The sequence below is a fragment of the Cebidichthys violaceus genome, unplaced genomic scaffold (genome assembly GCF_023349555.1).
Source record: "Cebidichthys violaceus isolate CVI_PGR_0920_01 unplaced genomic scaffold, fCebVio1.0.p SCAF_12, whole genome shotgun sequence".
Classification (NCBI taxonomy): domain Eukaryota; kingdom Metazoa; phylum Chordata; class Actinopteri; order Perciformes; family Stichaeidae; genus Cebidichthys; species Cebidichthys violaceus.
The window spans coordinates 1,295,030-1,310,000 of NW_027176285.1; the positions used below are offsets into that span (position 1 = coordinate 1,295,030).

General features: G+C 45.2%; 1 protein-coding gene across 5 annotated transcripts in view; it reads left to right on the forward strand.

The window, feature by feature from the left end:
* Window positions 1-14,971, forward strand: part of sh2d3ca (SH2 domain containing 3Ca) — a 47,539-nt gene that overhangs the window by 11,353 nt on the left and 21,215 nt on the right. Inside the window, exon 1 of one of the 5 annotated variants that reach the window (XM_068705839.1) lies at window positions 634-1,205. The exons of the other annotated variants lie outside the window; for them this stretch is intronic. Within the exon in view, the coding sequence (XP_068561940.1) occupies window positions 1,125-1,205 (81 nt within the window). The 5' untranslated portion in view covers window positions 634-1,124. Of the gene's footprint in view, window positions 1-633; window positions 1,206-14,971 lie in introns of those variants that run through there. 5 annotated transcript variants of the gene reach the window in all.

A 14,971-nucleotide genomic window follows, 5' to 3' on the forward strand; every position in this document is an offset into this window, starting at 1 on the left:
TGCCACCTCTAGTAATATATAGTGGTGTGTGTGTGCGTGTGTGTTGAAATGCATAAAAGGTATTAATTTGTATTCAAGCGTGTGTGTGTGTGTGTGTGTGTGTGTGTGTGTGTGTGTGTGTGTGTGTGTGTGTGTGTGTGTGTGTATGGTAGGGTGGGGGGCACCCCTGCTGGGTTCCTTTCATGGCAAAAGAAAGGTTAGATTCCTTTGGGAGGCTGCACTCCTCCTACTTTCTCTCCTTCTACCCGCATCTCCTCCTTCATCAGCTCATCTTTTGATTATCTTTCCTCTTCTCCTCCCATCCTTTCCCACTTTCTCCTTGTTTTACTCAGTTCATCCCCCCCCCCCCCCCCCCCCCCCCCCCCCCCCCCCCACCCCACCCCACCCCCCCCTCAACCCCCTCCACCCCACCCGTGTCAGCATTGTCTCAGCAGTGGAGCGGGGGTCGTTGGGTGGGTGGGTGGGGCTTTCTGCCTGCAATTCAACAGCACTCCTCTCTGCTTGTGCCTGCTAGCATACACCCCCCCCCCCCCCACCACCTTCCATCCCTCCATCCCTCCCTCCCTCCCTCCCTCCATCCATCCATCCCTCCCACCCTCTCTCTCCCTCTCTCTCACTGGTCCGCCCTCCCCCCACCCACACTTCTTTCATCAGCAAGCAATGAGGTAATCCCTAGCAGCCGCGTGAAGTGCAGCAAGTGCAGCGAGAGGGAGAGCAGCGAGAGCGTGAGCGACTGAAGCCGGCGCAGGGCAGGAGCAGTGGAGATGTCAGGAGCTGTAATATCTCTAGCTGTCATCAGTACCAGCTGTTAGTGGCTCGCTCGTGGGCTATAGTTGATGTGGTCGCCAGCAGCTGCCTGCAAGTGCTGTGGCGTTAGCTGTGTAGCTCGTAGCCCGGTTCTGTAGTGGTTGCACTATGTTCAGGGGCTGGTAGCCAGGCAGAGAGGCAGCCAGGGGTGGGACAGGCTTAGCCCAGGGGCTGGGGTTCAGATCGGACACCCTGGGTGGGGTGGAGATAAAGGAAGGGACAGGAGACGGAGAACAGAAGAAGAGGGAGAAGGTAAAGAAGAGGTAAAAAAAAAAAAAAAAAAAAAAAAGGTAGCAGAGGAAAGGTGTGCACCCACCATGACGGAGAGGTGTAGTCTGTGGAGTGCCCTGTCGGCTGCAGCATGCTGCTTCTACCGGGGGTCTTTCATGCAGGTGCAGGTGAGTGAGCAGCTATGTGTGTTTCTGTTTGTTTGCATGTGTTGTGATGCAGGAGCAGTGAGCCTGGGCTTCCTGATGTGTAACAAAGTGCTCACAGTACCCAATATGTCAATACCAGGCATATGTGTGTGTCCTGATTTCATTCACCATCCAAGCTTCCTTATATTTGGCACATTTGTCTATGCGCACGTGTGTGTTTGTGCGTTTTGTGCTTGTGTGTGTGTGTGTGTGTGTGTGTGTGTGTATTCGCGGGAGGTGTGCTCGCCGTTGGCTCCCCTCCTGTCCCGGCAGCCGGCAATGTCAGCCTGCCTGCTAGCTGGCAGTCTGATGATATCATAGATTGCCGTACAGTACTTGGGTGTCAGATGGACTGTGTGGGGAATGGTGAGGGAGGACATGGGGTCTGGGACTAAAGGGTGGAAAAAGAGAGAAGGAATATGTGTTTGTGTGTTTGTGTGTGAGAGGAAGAGAAAGTGTGTGTGTGTGTGTCTGTGAAGGGTACAGTAGAGCGAAGCATATCAGTTTTGCTGTGGTCTAATTCTGGCTTCATGTCTGAAACCTAATATCTGACCTTATTCCTGGGACAAAATGACACCTTCAGTTTGTTTTGTGTGTGTATATGTGTGTGTGTGTGTGTGTGTGTGTGTGTGTGTACAGTATGCCGCTGTGTGTCTGTTATGCTTGATACTTGATGCTCTTTTCTGTCAGTTTCTGCCATGGTTTGCTTTGCAAAGCTCAAAAGGTTGTAGAATATCACCAAATATGAGAGTCTTCAGAGTGAGAGCGGTGACAAAAGAAGGAGAATACTTAAAGATAATTGCTTAATAGATGAGCTAATGGTAGACTATAAAGAACCAAAGTGTGTTATTGCCTAGGGTTATGAATCAGTGCTGGACTGAAGTGGCTGTACAAGCTTCTCTTTTCTTCTCCTCTCTCTGCCACGTTGTTTGTAGCCGACTGTGTTGTTATAATTATGGCTTTACTTTAAACGGGGAAGCAGCAGAGGCAAGTGTGTGCGTGTGTGTGTGTCGTGTGTGTGTGTGTGTGTGTGTGTGTGTGTGTGTGTGTGTGTGTGTGTGTGTGTGTGTGTGTGTGTGTGTGTGTGTGTGTGTGTGTGTGTCTGTGTGGTTTAACTGCGTTTCAGGGCAGTAATCCTCATGTTGGGTGTTGGCGTGTCCCACCCGACAACTAGCTGAGGCAGTCGGTGTCTCCAGTTGTTTTATTGGTCTAAAAACAAGTGTCTGTTTAAAAAAAAGTGAGAGAGAGAGAGAGAGAGAGAGAGAGAGAGAGAGACTCTTCTTTCGAGGTTTTGAAGGCATCTGCTTTTGTTTAGAGTGAAGTGTTTCAAAGCTCAGAATAATTAGGTTATTTTAATTCAATCTGTCGTGGGGTGCCTGCAAAGTGGTGGTTGTGGAAGGGGGTGTGTGTGTGAGCGGGGGGGGGTAAATTAATTAGCAGTCGCTGAATGGTTAGAGTTAAGTGTTAAGTGGGAGTCTTTCTATTGTAAGATAAATAATTACTTCATTCCCTGAAACTTGGGTTTGTTTACAAACGGTGCTAATTTTTTCTGTAGACCCATATTGATTCCCCAATCCAACCTAATTAAACATAGCCTGTCAAGCACAACGCTGTGTGTGTGTGTGTGTGTGTGTGTGTGTGTGTGTGTGTGTGTGTGTGTGTGTGTGTGTGTGTGTGTGTGTGTGTGTGTGTGTGTGTGTGTGTGTGTCATGTAACCCAAACAGTGTCTGCCAGCCAGAGAAGTGATGCTTTAATCATTACTTCTTCTGTGCATTCAATGTCATGTAGATGCTGCTTCCTTGCCTCCGGGGAGGGCAACTGTTTGTGATGATGTTTACACGCTTTCTTCTTCTCTCAGACACCTGCAAAGTGTGATGGAGTCTTCTTTGATCTGATACTGAAAGATTACCCGCTGCCTGGCTGGTGTGTGAAATTGTGAACACGCCAGTGGTGTTGATCTTGGTCTTCTTATCATTTACCCCTCAAAAAGAATCCGTCCGCTAATGACTGCAGATTGTCTTGTTGAAGCCGGGATCATTAGTGGTCAGGAAGAAGTGCATCCACCGCTGTTATCTCAACCATTATATTTTCCCTTTTCAAAACTCAAAATAAACAACATTGCCATGTTGATACTTCACTGTTGATTTTCTAAACCATAATCGCAGTCGAAAAAAGGGGAAAATACCGTATATAATACAAATATTATAACTGAATCGATTTAGAACGCTGCACTGTTACACAAGTAACATGCAGAGATGATGTGGATCCAGAGGACAGCGGGACAATTCATCAGCTGTATCAGTGGAGAGAGATTACACTTGATCCCCTGGTCTAGACTGCAGTATGCTAACTATGGACACACACACACACACACACACACACACACACACATTTATACAGACATGCAGCTCATTGCTATATACCCAGTGCTTCCAGCGCATCGATGTAACTGAGTAATGTCACTTTCCGCTGGACTCCCGCAGCTTTAAAACGTTAAAACCCCCATGAGCTGCCAGAAAACACACACACACACACACACACACACACACACACACACACACACACATATACATTAACATATGCATGGACACACAAAAACACAGAACTGCCCCCTCTACTTAAATTGTTTTTGAAGTTAATCCGTTCTTTTCTGCGAGCCTCTCTCTCTCTCTCTCTCTCTCTCTCTCTCCTCTCTCTCTCTCTGTCTCTCTCTCTCTCTCTCTCTCTCTCTGTCTCTCTCTCTCTCTGTCTCTCTCTCTCTCTCTCTCTCTCTCTCTCTCTCTCTCTCTCTCTCTCTCTTTCACTCTCTCTGTCTCCCCCTCTCTCTCTCTCTCTCTCTCTCTCTCTCTCTCTCTCTCTCTTTCGCCCTTACTCTGTCTCTGTAGCCTCACTCCCTGCTGACCTGACCAGCATGTTGCAGCCGTCATGCCAGCCAGCAGCCGGCCCCTCTGTCCTTTAGCGTTCCTGCAGCCCGACTGTATCTGGAACGCTGCTGTCGACCTCCAACCTCGCAACATGGCACCTCTCCGCCATCCAGTCCCCCTGCACTGTTAGCCACGTGTGGATTCTCAGCGATCCAGCACCACATGGTGTTCGTTCCACGTACTGTGGCAGAATATAAGGCGAAAATATGACAGTAGAGTAGACTATGAAGCCAAACGTTTTGAAGATTAGATTAGATTTTCACAGTGGTTCTATGTCCCCTGTGCATACAAACCTGTTTGTGTTTCCTGCTGCAAGAGCATCCTGATCACCTTAGTTTACTGCAAAATGAAGGACTCTTGTGACAAGCACAGCTTCTGGTTATAGAACGTGAAGAGACAAATGAGAAGTACATGCTGCTGATTATGCACCAGAGTCCATCTCAGTAAGTAAAACCACAGGGTGTTGGCCTTTGCAAAACTACACTGCTAAAGTCAGATTTTTACCTGGCTTGATTTTTGTGAATCAGATTTTTAAATATTCACACATTCTTTAGATAACACCTGAACATGTTCAGCTGTAGTGATATAAACAAGTTAGATCATCGCAGAGCTCCATTTATTACGTCCAGCGGGAGGATTTTCTCAAGAAATCCTGCAACAAATATATCATTCATATTAAATTGGCAAGCTTTATTGCATTGATGTCCCTTCTGTATGTCTCATCTATGCTTTATCCCCAAGAGAAGGTCACAGTGTGATAAACAGAAATTGAACCGGTACCGTTAGCTGCATGTCCTTCGCACCTCCTCTACATAATATATATACAGTATATATATATATATATATATATATATATATATATATATATATATATATATATATATATATATATATATATATATATATATATATATATATATATGTACACAGTTCACACTCTGGGCTGTGATGTTATTAGTTTTACAGTAACAAAACAACAGTTTCATACATTCTCCTCCCCTGCAAGGTAGTCACATCTACTTCCAGTCTTTTAGACTTTCTTCCAGATGATGTCACCGTCTTGAACTGAATGGGAGAGCTTGGTCGGTTTCGGTCCAGTCAGTCACTGCAGGTTAAGGGGTCAGATCAGGTCCCCGGGGGGCCCAGTGGTTTTTTATTAGCTTTACTCATCTCCCCATTCTCTGTCTAGTCAGTGCTAAAGCTAACTGTAGAAGATACAGCCGTGCTAAGTCCTTTATATGTGTGTGTGTGTGTGTGTGTGTGTGTGTGTGTGTGTGTGTGTGTGTGTCTGTCCAAGCCAGAAAGGGAGCCCAAGCCAATTGGTATGTTTTAGCATTGAAATATTCACCATGTAATCCCCTCTTCTCCACTCCTCCTATCTCGCTCTCCCTCTCGCCCTCCTCCCAAAGCTTTTCACCACAAATCCTCTTTTGGCGTGCCTGCTTGTCACACACCCTCAGGCTCATAGTGTGAAGGGCAGCTGTGTCTGTGTGTGTGTGTGTGTGTGTGTGTGTGTGTGTGTGTGTGCGTGCACGGGCATTCGTGCGTGCGTGTGTGCTTAAATTGCCTTGTCCCAGAGTCCATATCCTCATTAGAGCACTGTGATGTTTTGGCAGTAATGAGGAACACGCCTGTGTGTGTGTGTGTGTGTGTGTGTGTGTGTGTGTGTGTGTGTGTGTGTGTGTGTGTGTGTGTGTGTATGTTGTGTGTGTGTGTGTGTGTGTGTGGAGCTCCAGACCGTTCTGGTATTTTGTTCATTCATATTTCTCAGCTCTTTGGTTTGTTTGTTGCATTAGCTGAAGAGACGGATTATCTTAAGGCGGAGTAATCGATCAACAATTCTTCAGATTAACTACTTTATACAAGTTTCTATGACTCTTTCTTTGCTTTGGAGATTTAAGTAACACTACACCAAGTCCTCATACGTAAACACCAGAACACGTTGTTTGTCATTGCCTTCCCAAGTGACCGATTTGAGCATCTTCTGGTCTGGAGCTCCTATCGGCAGGAAAACATTGTTTGTGCCCTAGATAACACACAAAAACAATCCATATCAACGTTTTTATCATCTGCCACATCAGTGGTTAAGGTTTGGGTGCTGTGATGGAATGATTTGGGTCATGGTTTAAAGAAACCACATGTTTGTTGGAGACGCGAACCACCAGAGTCAAAATCCTTTTTACGCCCAACTGTCCGCCTCGACCTCTCTTTGCAGCGCTGTAATAACATCCTAGGTATTGAAGGGATGGAAAAGGCTCTACTCTTTCTCAAAGAATTCAAGCAGCAACGAGGTGATGAAACGTCTCGCGCTATTTAAACCTCGTGACTGTCTTCATCCGCCGTGTCTGCCAGGGTCCAAGTCTGAGTGCAGCCCAAAGTGTGTGACCGTACGTTCTATATGCTAAGCAATCGTGCCAACTGTGCTTGGTCCAGTTTTGTTCTACACTCCAGTCCAATATGTGGCGGATGCACCTGAGGTTTTTCCAAGAAGAAAAAGAAGATAACTAAAGGGATGTTTGTGTTAAAGGGAGATTATGTTAGGAGATCCCCCATTACCCAACATTTATATCATTTGTTTTTAAAGGAATACTAAGACAGCCAAATAGCATTGAACTTCTGGACCAGCCGGACCCTCAATTGTAGTATTGAACCTCATGTGTTTTGACCGGAACGAGACAGCAGCTATCCGCAGAAAATATGTCCGAGGGCTTTACAGTAGAAGCCAAACGGAAAGCTACTATTGGCTTTCGCTTGCAGGCTCTTCCTGTGATACAGGAAGTGTTGAGTTGGCTTTAACAGCACGCTAAAGAGTCCACTGCTATCTCATTCTTCAGCAGTGCTTTGTGCACCTGATTCATTGTGCTCAGGCTCTCTTTTAATCTTCATCTTGGCCTCGCAGGTCAGAGAAAACACTGAGAGTGAAGTGGTCCTTCAGCTGCAGGTCACTCTAAGGCAGCTTATACTAAAAGGTAGAAAGAGTACTTTGATTCCTATAAAAGATCAAATGTCAAACATTAATATATCTGCTCTATATCAGATCAGTCGTCAGACCTTAAGAGCAATCAGGGGATGGCTTCAGTGAACAGGCTTTAAGTACTGTAATTTAAATCAATGTGGCCGGGCTGTCTGGTAGAAATGTGTCTTCGGGGCGCTGTATGGTTCAGCAAACCAAGTGCTTAATGTGCTCACCGTTCAAACAAGTAAAAATGCAAAAAAGTGTCTCTTCATATCATGGCTTTTAGCTGCAGGCCAGGATCACAGCGTTCTCCAGCTCAGTGCTTCATGTAATCGTCTGCTCCCTCTCGTGACACGATAGAGGAAAGCTTTAGAACACAAGAGCGTACGAACAGGAACGTATGGCGAGTGCTGCTGCGCATTTAATCTTAGACTAGGCTCCTTTAAACAGCTGGCTGGTGGAGGAGAAAGATTATTCCTGCCTGCAGGTTAGAGATGGAAATGGCCCTCAGCGTTATAATGATCGTCTTCTCTCTCAACAGTTAAGGTGCAGGGGCTGAAAGTAATTACTTTGGTGAATATTTACATTTTGCTCCTTTATCTTTTAGTGGCTTTGCCTCAATAGAAACTCGTAACTTTTCAACATTTTCTTTTTTTTGGCGTTGCTGCAATTTATTTAATCTGACAGATTTGTTTCAAAATGAGAGCTGGGTAAGATATGCTAAATAACAGCAACCATCGCATCACACTGATGCCTGTGATGGAACGCTGATTGTTTCGTGGACTTAAATGGAGCTATGAATGCTGCAAAGTGTTGACGCTCCGTTTAGATGAAGAGAACTAGATGATGAAATGGTAAAAGAGCTCTGGGTAGCCGTGCACATGAAGGTCTAATTTCACATTGAACGTAGGTTGATAGACCATTAGCACAGTATGTATTGCGTCCACTTTGCTCGCCATTGATTGAGAACAAGTATAATATTCTCCTCTCACTTCTCACTCCGTCTTCTCTTACTGCTGCATTCATTCACAAATTCTAATGTGGAGTTTTAAAATGAATCAAGTGTTTGTTAGTTTTACAAGCAAACCTTTAGAATTGACTCAGAGGGCTGAACAGAGAGTGTGTGTGTGTGTGTGTGTGTGTGTGTGTGTGTGTGTATCAATCCTCTGAAGTCTCTCCACTCGTCTCTCGCTGAAGAAATCACACATGCCTGTGGATCCACACACAGACACACCACGCTCACATATGCTGGGAACGCCACAGCTGAGAGGGAGCGTGGCATGCTGAAGGGATTCGGAGCAGGAGGTTTTGGCAATTGTCCTCTCTCCCCATCTTTGACCTCAGCCGACCTCGGAGAAAGCGGAGGCTATCGGATCAAAGGCGACCGGCCGCAGCTCTGCAGGCTCAGTTCTCCCAAATGAAACCAAAAAGCTGTTTGTCGCACAGGGAGTTGTGCTCTCTTTTAATGCCCATTGTTTGGAACAAAAAGTAGAGCCTGCTGGTGTGAAATGATACATAATGGATGCAGTCTGGGAGCATAGCAGCTGCTCAGACGTTAAGACGGTGCTGATGTAAGCGTCATTTTAATTTAGTTAAAGTCAAAAACTATCATTGATCTATTTTCAGTTCACCATGGTGCAGTTATAGGAATGCCCGTTGTCCAGATTTATTAAAAGTATAACAACTCCAGTCATTGAAGTTTTTGTTTTACATACAGTATATGTATTGTTTCTATGTCCTTATTAATATTGTTGAAAGGAAACTATTCATGTAGGCTGAATAGTCAGTGCAGAATCTTAAGGTTTCACAGTTCTCCTTCTTTTAATCTCTAATAAATCCCACAGGGTGGAGTGTATTTGAGTAACAAAGGGGCCCTGGACCTCTGCGGAGTTTCTAACGCAGCATTTTCCTTCAAGAAAAGACTTGGGCTGTTAGAGCGTCTCTTGGTGATTTGCATAGAGCAGCTGAGAACGACAGTGAACACACTCTCGTATGACACACACACACACACACACACACACACACACACCCTACATGTACATGCCTACACATGTATTCATGAGTCTACAGATTTTATGGATTGATTAGTCTTTAAGGTGTCAAACAGTTTGTATTTCATTCGCATTTGTCCTCATCAAACAGCTTAAGCGATTAAACGATTATCAAAAATGTCAATTAATTTTCTGTCAGTTCGGTAATTGACTAATTGTTCCAGCACTACTGCAGATACACAAAGTGCTCACTCGTAGAGATTTGGCAGATAGTCTAAATTTGCTAACGATACTGATAACATGAATCAGTTATTAATGAAGCAGATCGGAGTGTTAATGTGAATCAGATACAGATACAGATTACAGATTAAACAGATTTAATTGACTGAAATGTGATAGCTTTGTCGGATCTAATTCAATTCAAATCAGATTCTGCTCATAAGATAGAACCCATGCTGTGTGGACACAGATCGTGTGCTCCAACACATATAAATCATGCATATACATAAGCACGGTTTCAGTAAAAGTGATTAAGTTCAAGCAGAGAGACGGAACAGTGGATGTCGGTTATTATGTGTCCGCTGTGTAACAAGTGAGCAATAGAAGTGCCCAGATATAAGAGAGTAATGGACAAGGCACAGGCAAAGAACATCCTGCAGCAAGGCAATTATTTTCTGTGTCGGGACATCTCAAATCGCATTATCACGGTTGGGGAAATGGCTTTCGGTGTGCCGTATCTGGACTCGTATCTATCTATAGTGTGCATGTTGAATTTTTCATATAAACTCTCAACTACAGCATGTTTAAATGAGATTCGTTGCTGGCTTGCATCTTGTGTTCACACGTGAAGTCAGCAGCTATGCTGGCAATTACCAGCCTGCGAGTGACATCATACTCTAAAAGAAGGGGTGTTTGGGTGAGGAGTGGGAGGTGTGGGTGGTAAGAGGGGGGAGGGGAGTGTAAAAGATGTAAGGGGGGGGGGGGGGGGGGGGGGGGGGGGAGAGAGAAAGAGAAGGCGAGTGAACGCGCAGCACTTTCTAACAGGCTATCACAGGCTAATTTCCCTCGAGCTTCTTTTAGAGGAACGACTCTAGTGTCTCCCATGGGAGTGTTTACACTCACACCTTCTCACACACACACACACACACACTGAAAGCAAGTCCTTTTTCTGTTTTCTTTTCTTCTATTTTTTTCTGTTGCTTCAAAGCAGTTGCAAGGGCAAGGCTGCTCTCAAAAACTCCACGTGCATCAATGAAAATGTGTTTGTGTGTGTGTGTGTGTGTGTGTGTGTGTGTGTGTGTGTGTGTGTGTGTGTGTGTGTGTGTGTGTGTGTGTGTGTGTGTGTGTGTGTGTGTGTGTGTGTTGTTTATTGCAAAGTCCCAGCTAGCAGTAAAAGCTCCATCGTCATTGCCATGACAACAGCCCGGTAACAACAGGGAGACAACACCCATCTCAACCCTCCCAACCCCCATCAGTTTTGTGTGTGCGAGAGTGTGTGTGTGTGTGTGTGTGTGTGTGTGTGTGTGTGTGTGTGTGTGTGTGTGTGTGTGTGTGTGTGTGTGTGTGTGTGTGTGTGTGTGTGTGTGTGTGTGTGTGTGTGTGTGTGCATGCTTGATTACTTGCATATTTGATAGTGTGCATTTGAGCGAAATTCCAGTGTGTGTGTGTGTGTGTGTGTGTGTGTGTGTGACAGAGAGAGCGTCCATTAGGGAGCATCCCAGCAGGTACTGTCTGTGTCTCTGAATGATGGACACGGCCCTAATAGCTCTGCCTGTATGCCTCTGTGGGGAGTGGTCACACATACACACACACACACGCACACACACACACACACACACACATGCACACGCACACACACGCTCCATTGCTGCCTCTGTATGAATGGAATTGATACCTCAGCGGCGCTCTCCCACTGTCTGCCTCAGCCAGCCAATTGTTCAGCTCGCTTCTCAACCTCCAGGAAAAGATGACATCATTGCTGGCCAATGGCAGCACGGCTCTAGGGCGTGCTTCTTTCTAACGGTCTGCATGATCAAGGGTGACGAGGAAGGTTGTGTGTGTGTGTGTGTGTGTGTGTGTGTGTGTGTGTGTGTGTATACACATGCTGGTAATAGAGAGATAAAACTGATTGATTAGCAGCCGTGGCCGCCCTATGGGATCAAACTGTTCCTCATTTCGATATCATCATATACCCATATCCTTCCTCCCTGCTCCCTTTTTTTTCTCTCGCATCTTTCTCCCTCTGTCACTTTTTTTCCTCTCTTTCTTTCATCCTTTTTTATTCTTTCTTGTTTTCCTCCTGTCTCTCCTTTTTCATTGTCTGTTTACCTTTTTTGCGTCTCTCTTTCTTTCTGCCCTCTGCCTTCACATCTTTAACTGCATCATCGTCATCATCATCTCTTCTCGTGTGCATGTGATGTGTTTGTGTGTCAAGTTCCAAGGCCAGTCGATGGTTCATTGTTTGTACTGTGACTAGGCAAGAATTATGTGTGTGCGTGTGTGTGTGTGTGTGTGTGTGTGTGTGTGTGTGTGTGTGTGTGTGTGTGAGTGTGTGTGTGTACTGACACAGCAGGGACTAGGGTGACACTGTGACCGAGCTAAAGATATACTTGTTCATGATACACTTCTCTACTGTGACCTTCCATTTAAAGTGAGTGTTTGCATCATGGATTCCCAGACATGCACTATTTGTTGGCTCTATATCTAACGGACCGATATGAGAAAGCAAGTTTACAAGGCAGTGAATCCTTTTTATTTGATCTCAATTGAGCTTAAAGCTGAGCCTAAGCCCTTAGCATGTACAGTTAAATAGATTTTGTGTATAATAATGCGTCAAAAGCTGAGGTAGTTTGTCCGAGAGCGACCGTGTCTGCATTTACATTCTGCTTCTTGGCCGTGTTTCAGCCATCAAAGCTGATTAATCCTCTGCTGTCAGTCATTGATTAATTAATTAGATGCTGTGTCACCATATGTGCGCGTATCCATGGTAACGAGGCTGCGGCTTAAGCCACAGCCTTTATTGAGGTTGAGAAGTAATACAAGCAGTGAAAAGGTGTATTATGTGTAAGCATAAAAGCAATATGTGTCATGCATTTCAAAAGTACAAGCCACGAGCTGCGACACAAAACGAACAATGCCCCTCTGCAGTCAGTCACTTGGCCACATACAAGTAGAGTGCATACAAATTGCTCCGTGTTACAGCATTCCTCTTAAAATCACAGTCGATGAGAGGTACAGATTTACATTTTCATTTTAAGCAACCAAGGCCCTCTGCTCCCTCTGCTCCCTCTCCACCAACCCCCCACCTCTCATGTAGCCTCTCTGCTGCCTGTCCTTCAGCTGCTGCTTCCTCCCATTTCCCCTTTCCTGTTTGACTGCATTGGAGAAATGCATTGTGGGTTTGCGGTGGGTTTCCCTTCACACTTGTCACTATCAAGATAGATTGTACTAGTATGGATGGTAATGTTGCTGGCTTGCGGTTAAATGGCAAGCAAGGAATGGATGTGTGTGTGTGTGTGTGTGTGTGTGTGTGTGTGTGTGTGTGTGTGTGTGTGTGTGTGTGTGTGTGTGTGTGTGTGTGTGTGTTACCAGAGGATGGTTAGTATTGATGTGTCCTTAGACCTTCCATCCATCAGTGTGCTGACCTTTTACCCCAAAAAGCCTGCAAATTAGCCATTAATGGTTCAGCCCAGAGAAGAGAGAACGACAGCCCTCAGGGGTAATCGTGTGCGAGTGGTTGTGTTGTGTCTTTCTGAAGAAAAACTGCGACCGAGCTGTGCAGAAAGTGTTCGTCTTTGTGTGACTATGCTGCTTTTAAAATGATCACCATGAGCAGGTCTATTTTAAAAGAATGCTTTTCCAGTTTGCTGACAGTCGTGATTCTCCCAACCCTCTGCCCCTCCGATCACAAGCTCTCCTGTGAGCTGCCAAAATGAAATGTTAGAGTTGTGTTTCCAGCCGAGTGGATAAACTGCCCCGAGCATCTTTCAGCTGTCCCAGCTGGTCCAGCTTGTCAATAGCCACTAACAGCTCCTTTTTCAATTACAGACAAAAACGCTCTTTACTGTGAGTGATCAGACAGTATGTGCTCTCATCAGATTACACATAAAGAACATATTCCCTGCTTTGTAAAACACATACATTTGGAACATTTTGCCTGACACAAGCCTGTGCAGTTATATTTACCTCTTCTGAGTTAAAACGGGGTTTTAAAGTAACAAAATCAGGAATTCAAATAAAACTGGTGTAGAATTGTGTATAACATACATCTCTCTCTCTCTCTGTCTCTCTCTGTCTCTCTCTCTCTGTTTCTCTGTCTCTCTCTCTCTGTCTCTCTCTCTCTGTCTCTGTCTCTCTCTCTCTGTCTCTCTCTCTCTGTCTCTCTCTCTCTGTCTCTGTCTCTCTCTCTCTGTCTCTCTCTCTCTGTCTCTCTCTGTCTCTCTCTCTCTGTCTCTCTCTGTCTCTCTCTCTCTCTGTCTCTCTCTCTCTGTCTCTCTCTGTCTCTCTCTCTCTGTCTCTCTCTGTCTCTCTCTGTCTCTCTCTCTCTGTCTCTCTCTGTCTCTCTCTCTCTGTCTCTCTCTCTCTGTCTCTCTCTGTCTCTCTCTCTCTCTCTGTCTCTCTCTCTCTCTCTTTCTCTGATTCGCTGATGGAACAAGGTGACGCGCTCCCGCCGTTATATTTTACATCAACACACATTCACACACACAAACAACTACACACACACGCCGACAGACCGGCTGAGTGGATCGGTGAGGGAAAGTGCACAGAGAGAGGAATGATATGATATGTGGTTGAGAGATGGCAGGTTCCAGCAGGAGGGAGGGAGGGAGGGATGAACTGACAGTGGACTGCGATGATTAACTTAAGAAGAGAAGAAAGAAATGGGAGAATTTTGAGTGGAGGAATAAAGGAATGGAGGAGGAAAAAGACAAACGGTAATGGAGTGAGTTGCAAGGATAATAAAGTAGATATTAAGAAAGTAAGAGATGAGAAGGACAGATGAGCCGTGATGCTTGAAAGAAAGGAGAAGAAAGGGGAAATGAGACAACTGGCCTCCACTCCATTTACATCCATCTTTCTAAGAACAAGACAAGTTCAGGGGAAGATAAGAGGAGAACATGCTCAAATAAAGAGCATGAGAAACTCACAAGTGCTGAAAAAAAAAACGTCTTCAGTGTTTGCCTGAAGCATGGCAAGCTGAGGAAAAGTGGTGGAAAATAAAGCAGAGAAGCAAAGGGAAGCCATTAGTCAGACATGTGTGTGTGTGTGTGTGTGTGTGTGTGTGTGTGTGTGTGTGTGTGTGTACATTCGAGCAGTCTATAAATTGCACTGCAGTGAGGGATAAGTGAAGAAAGGCAACGGAAAGCAGGCCGAAATGCAGTGATTGAACAGCAAAGCCTCAATTCTCTTTGATTACTCTGAGCTTTAGCCTGGAAAGATGGACGGGGTCGATTCGGCTGTGCCAGTCAGAGTTTATGAACATCTTGAAACAGTTTCTACGTGAGCCAGATCATAAAACAGTGTCGGGGATTCATTCTATATATGGCTAAATGTGAGCTAGCAATGTGGGGTGCACACACTGAACAAAATATGGCAAATAAATGAATTAACAGCCTATATTAAAGGTACTGTGTGGCGTTTTTGAGCACCAGTAGTGCTGCAGAGCTGTGTTGTTAAGAGTGGGTCCTTGTATTGTTAGTGTTTTTCACACAAGGACAGTTGGGAACACGAGTGATGCAATACACAGTCCTGCCAACGTTATTGTAAGTTCCATATGCCAACACATCAAACAAAGCGCACAGCACAACATAATGCCACAGTGATGGTGAGTGATGCTACAGTGAACAGAACTGAGAGCTGGAAACATGACTTGCTAAA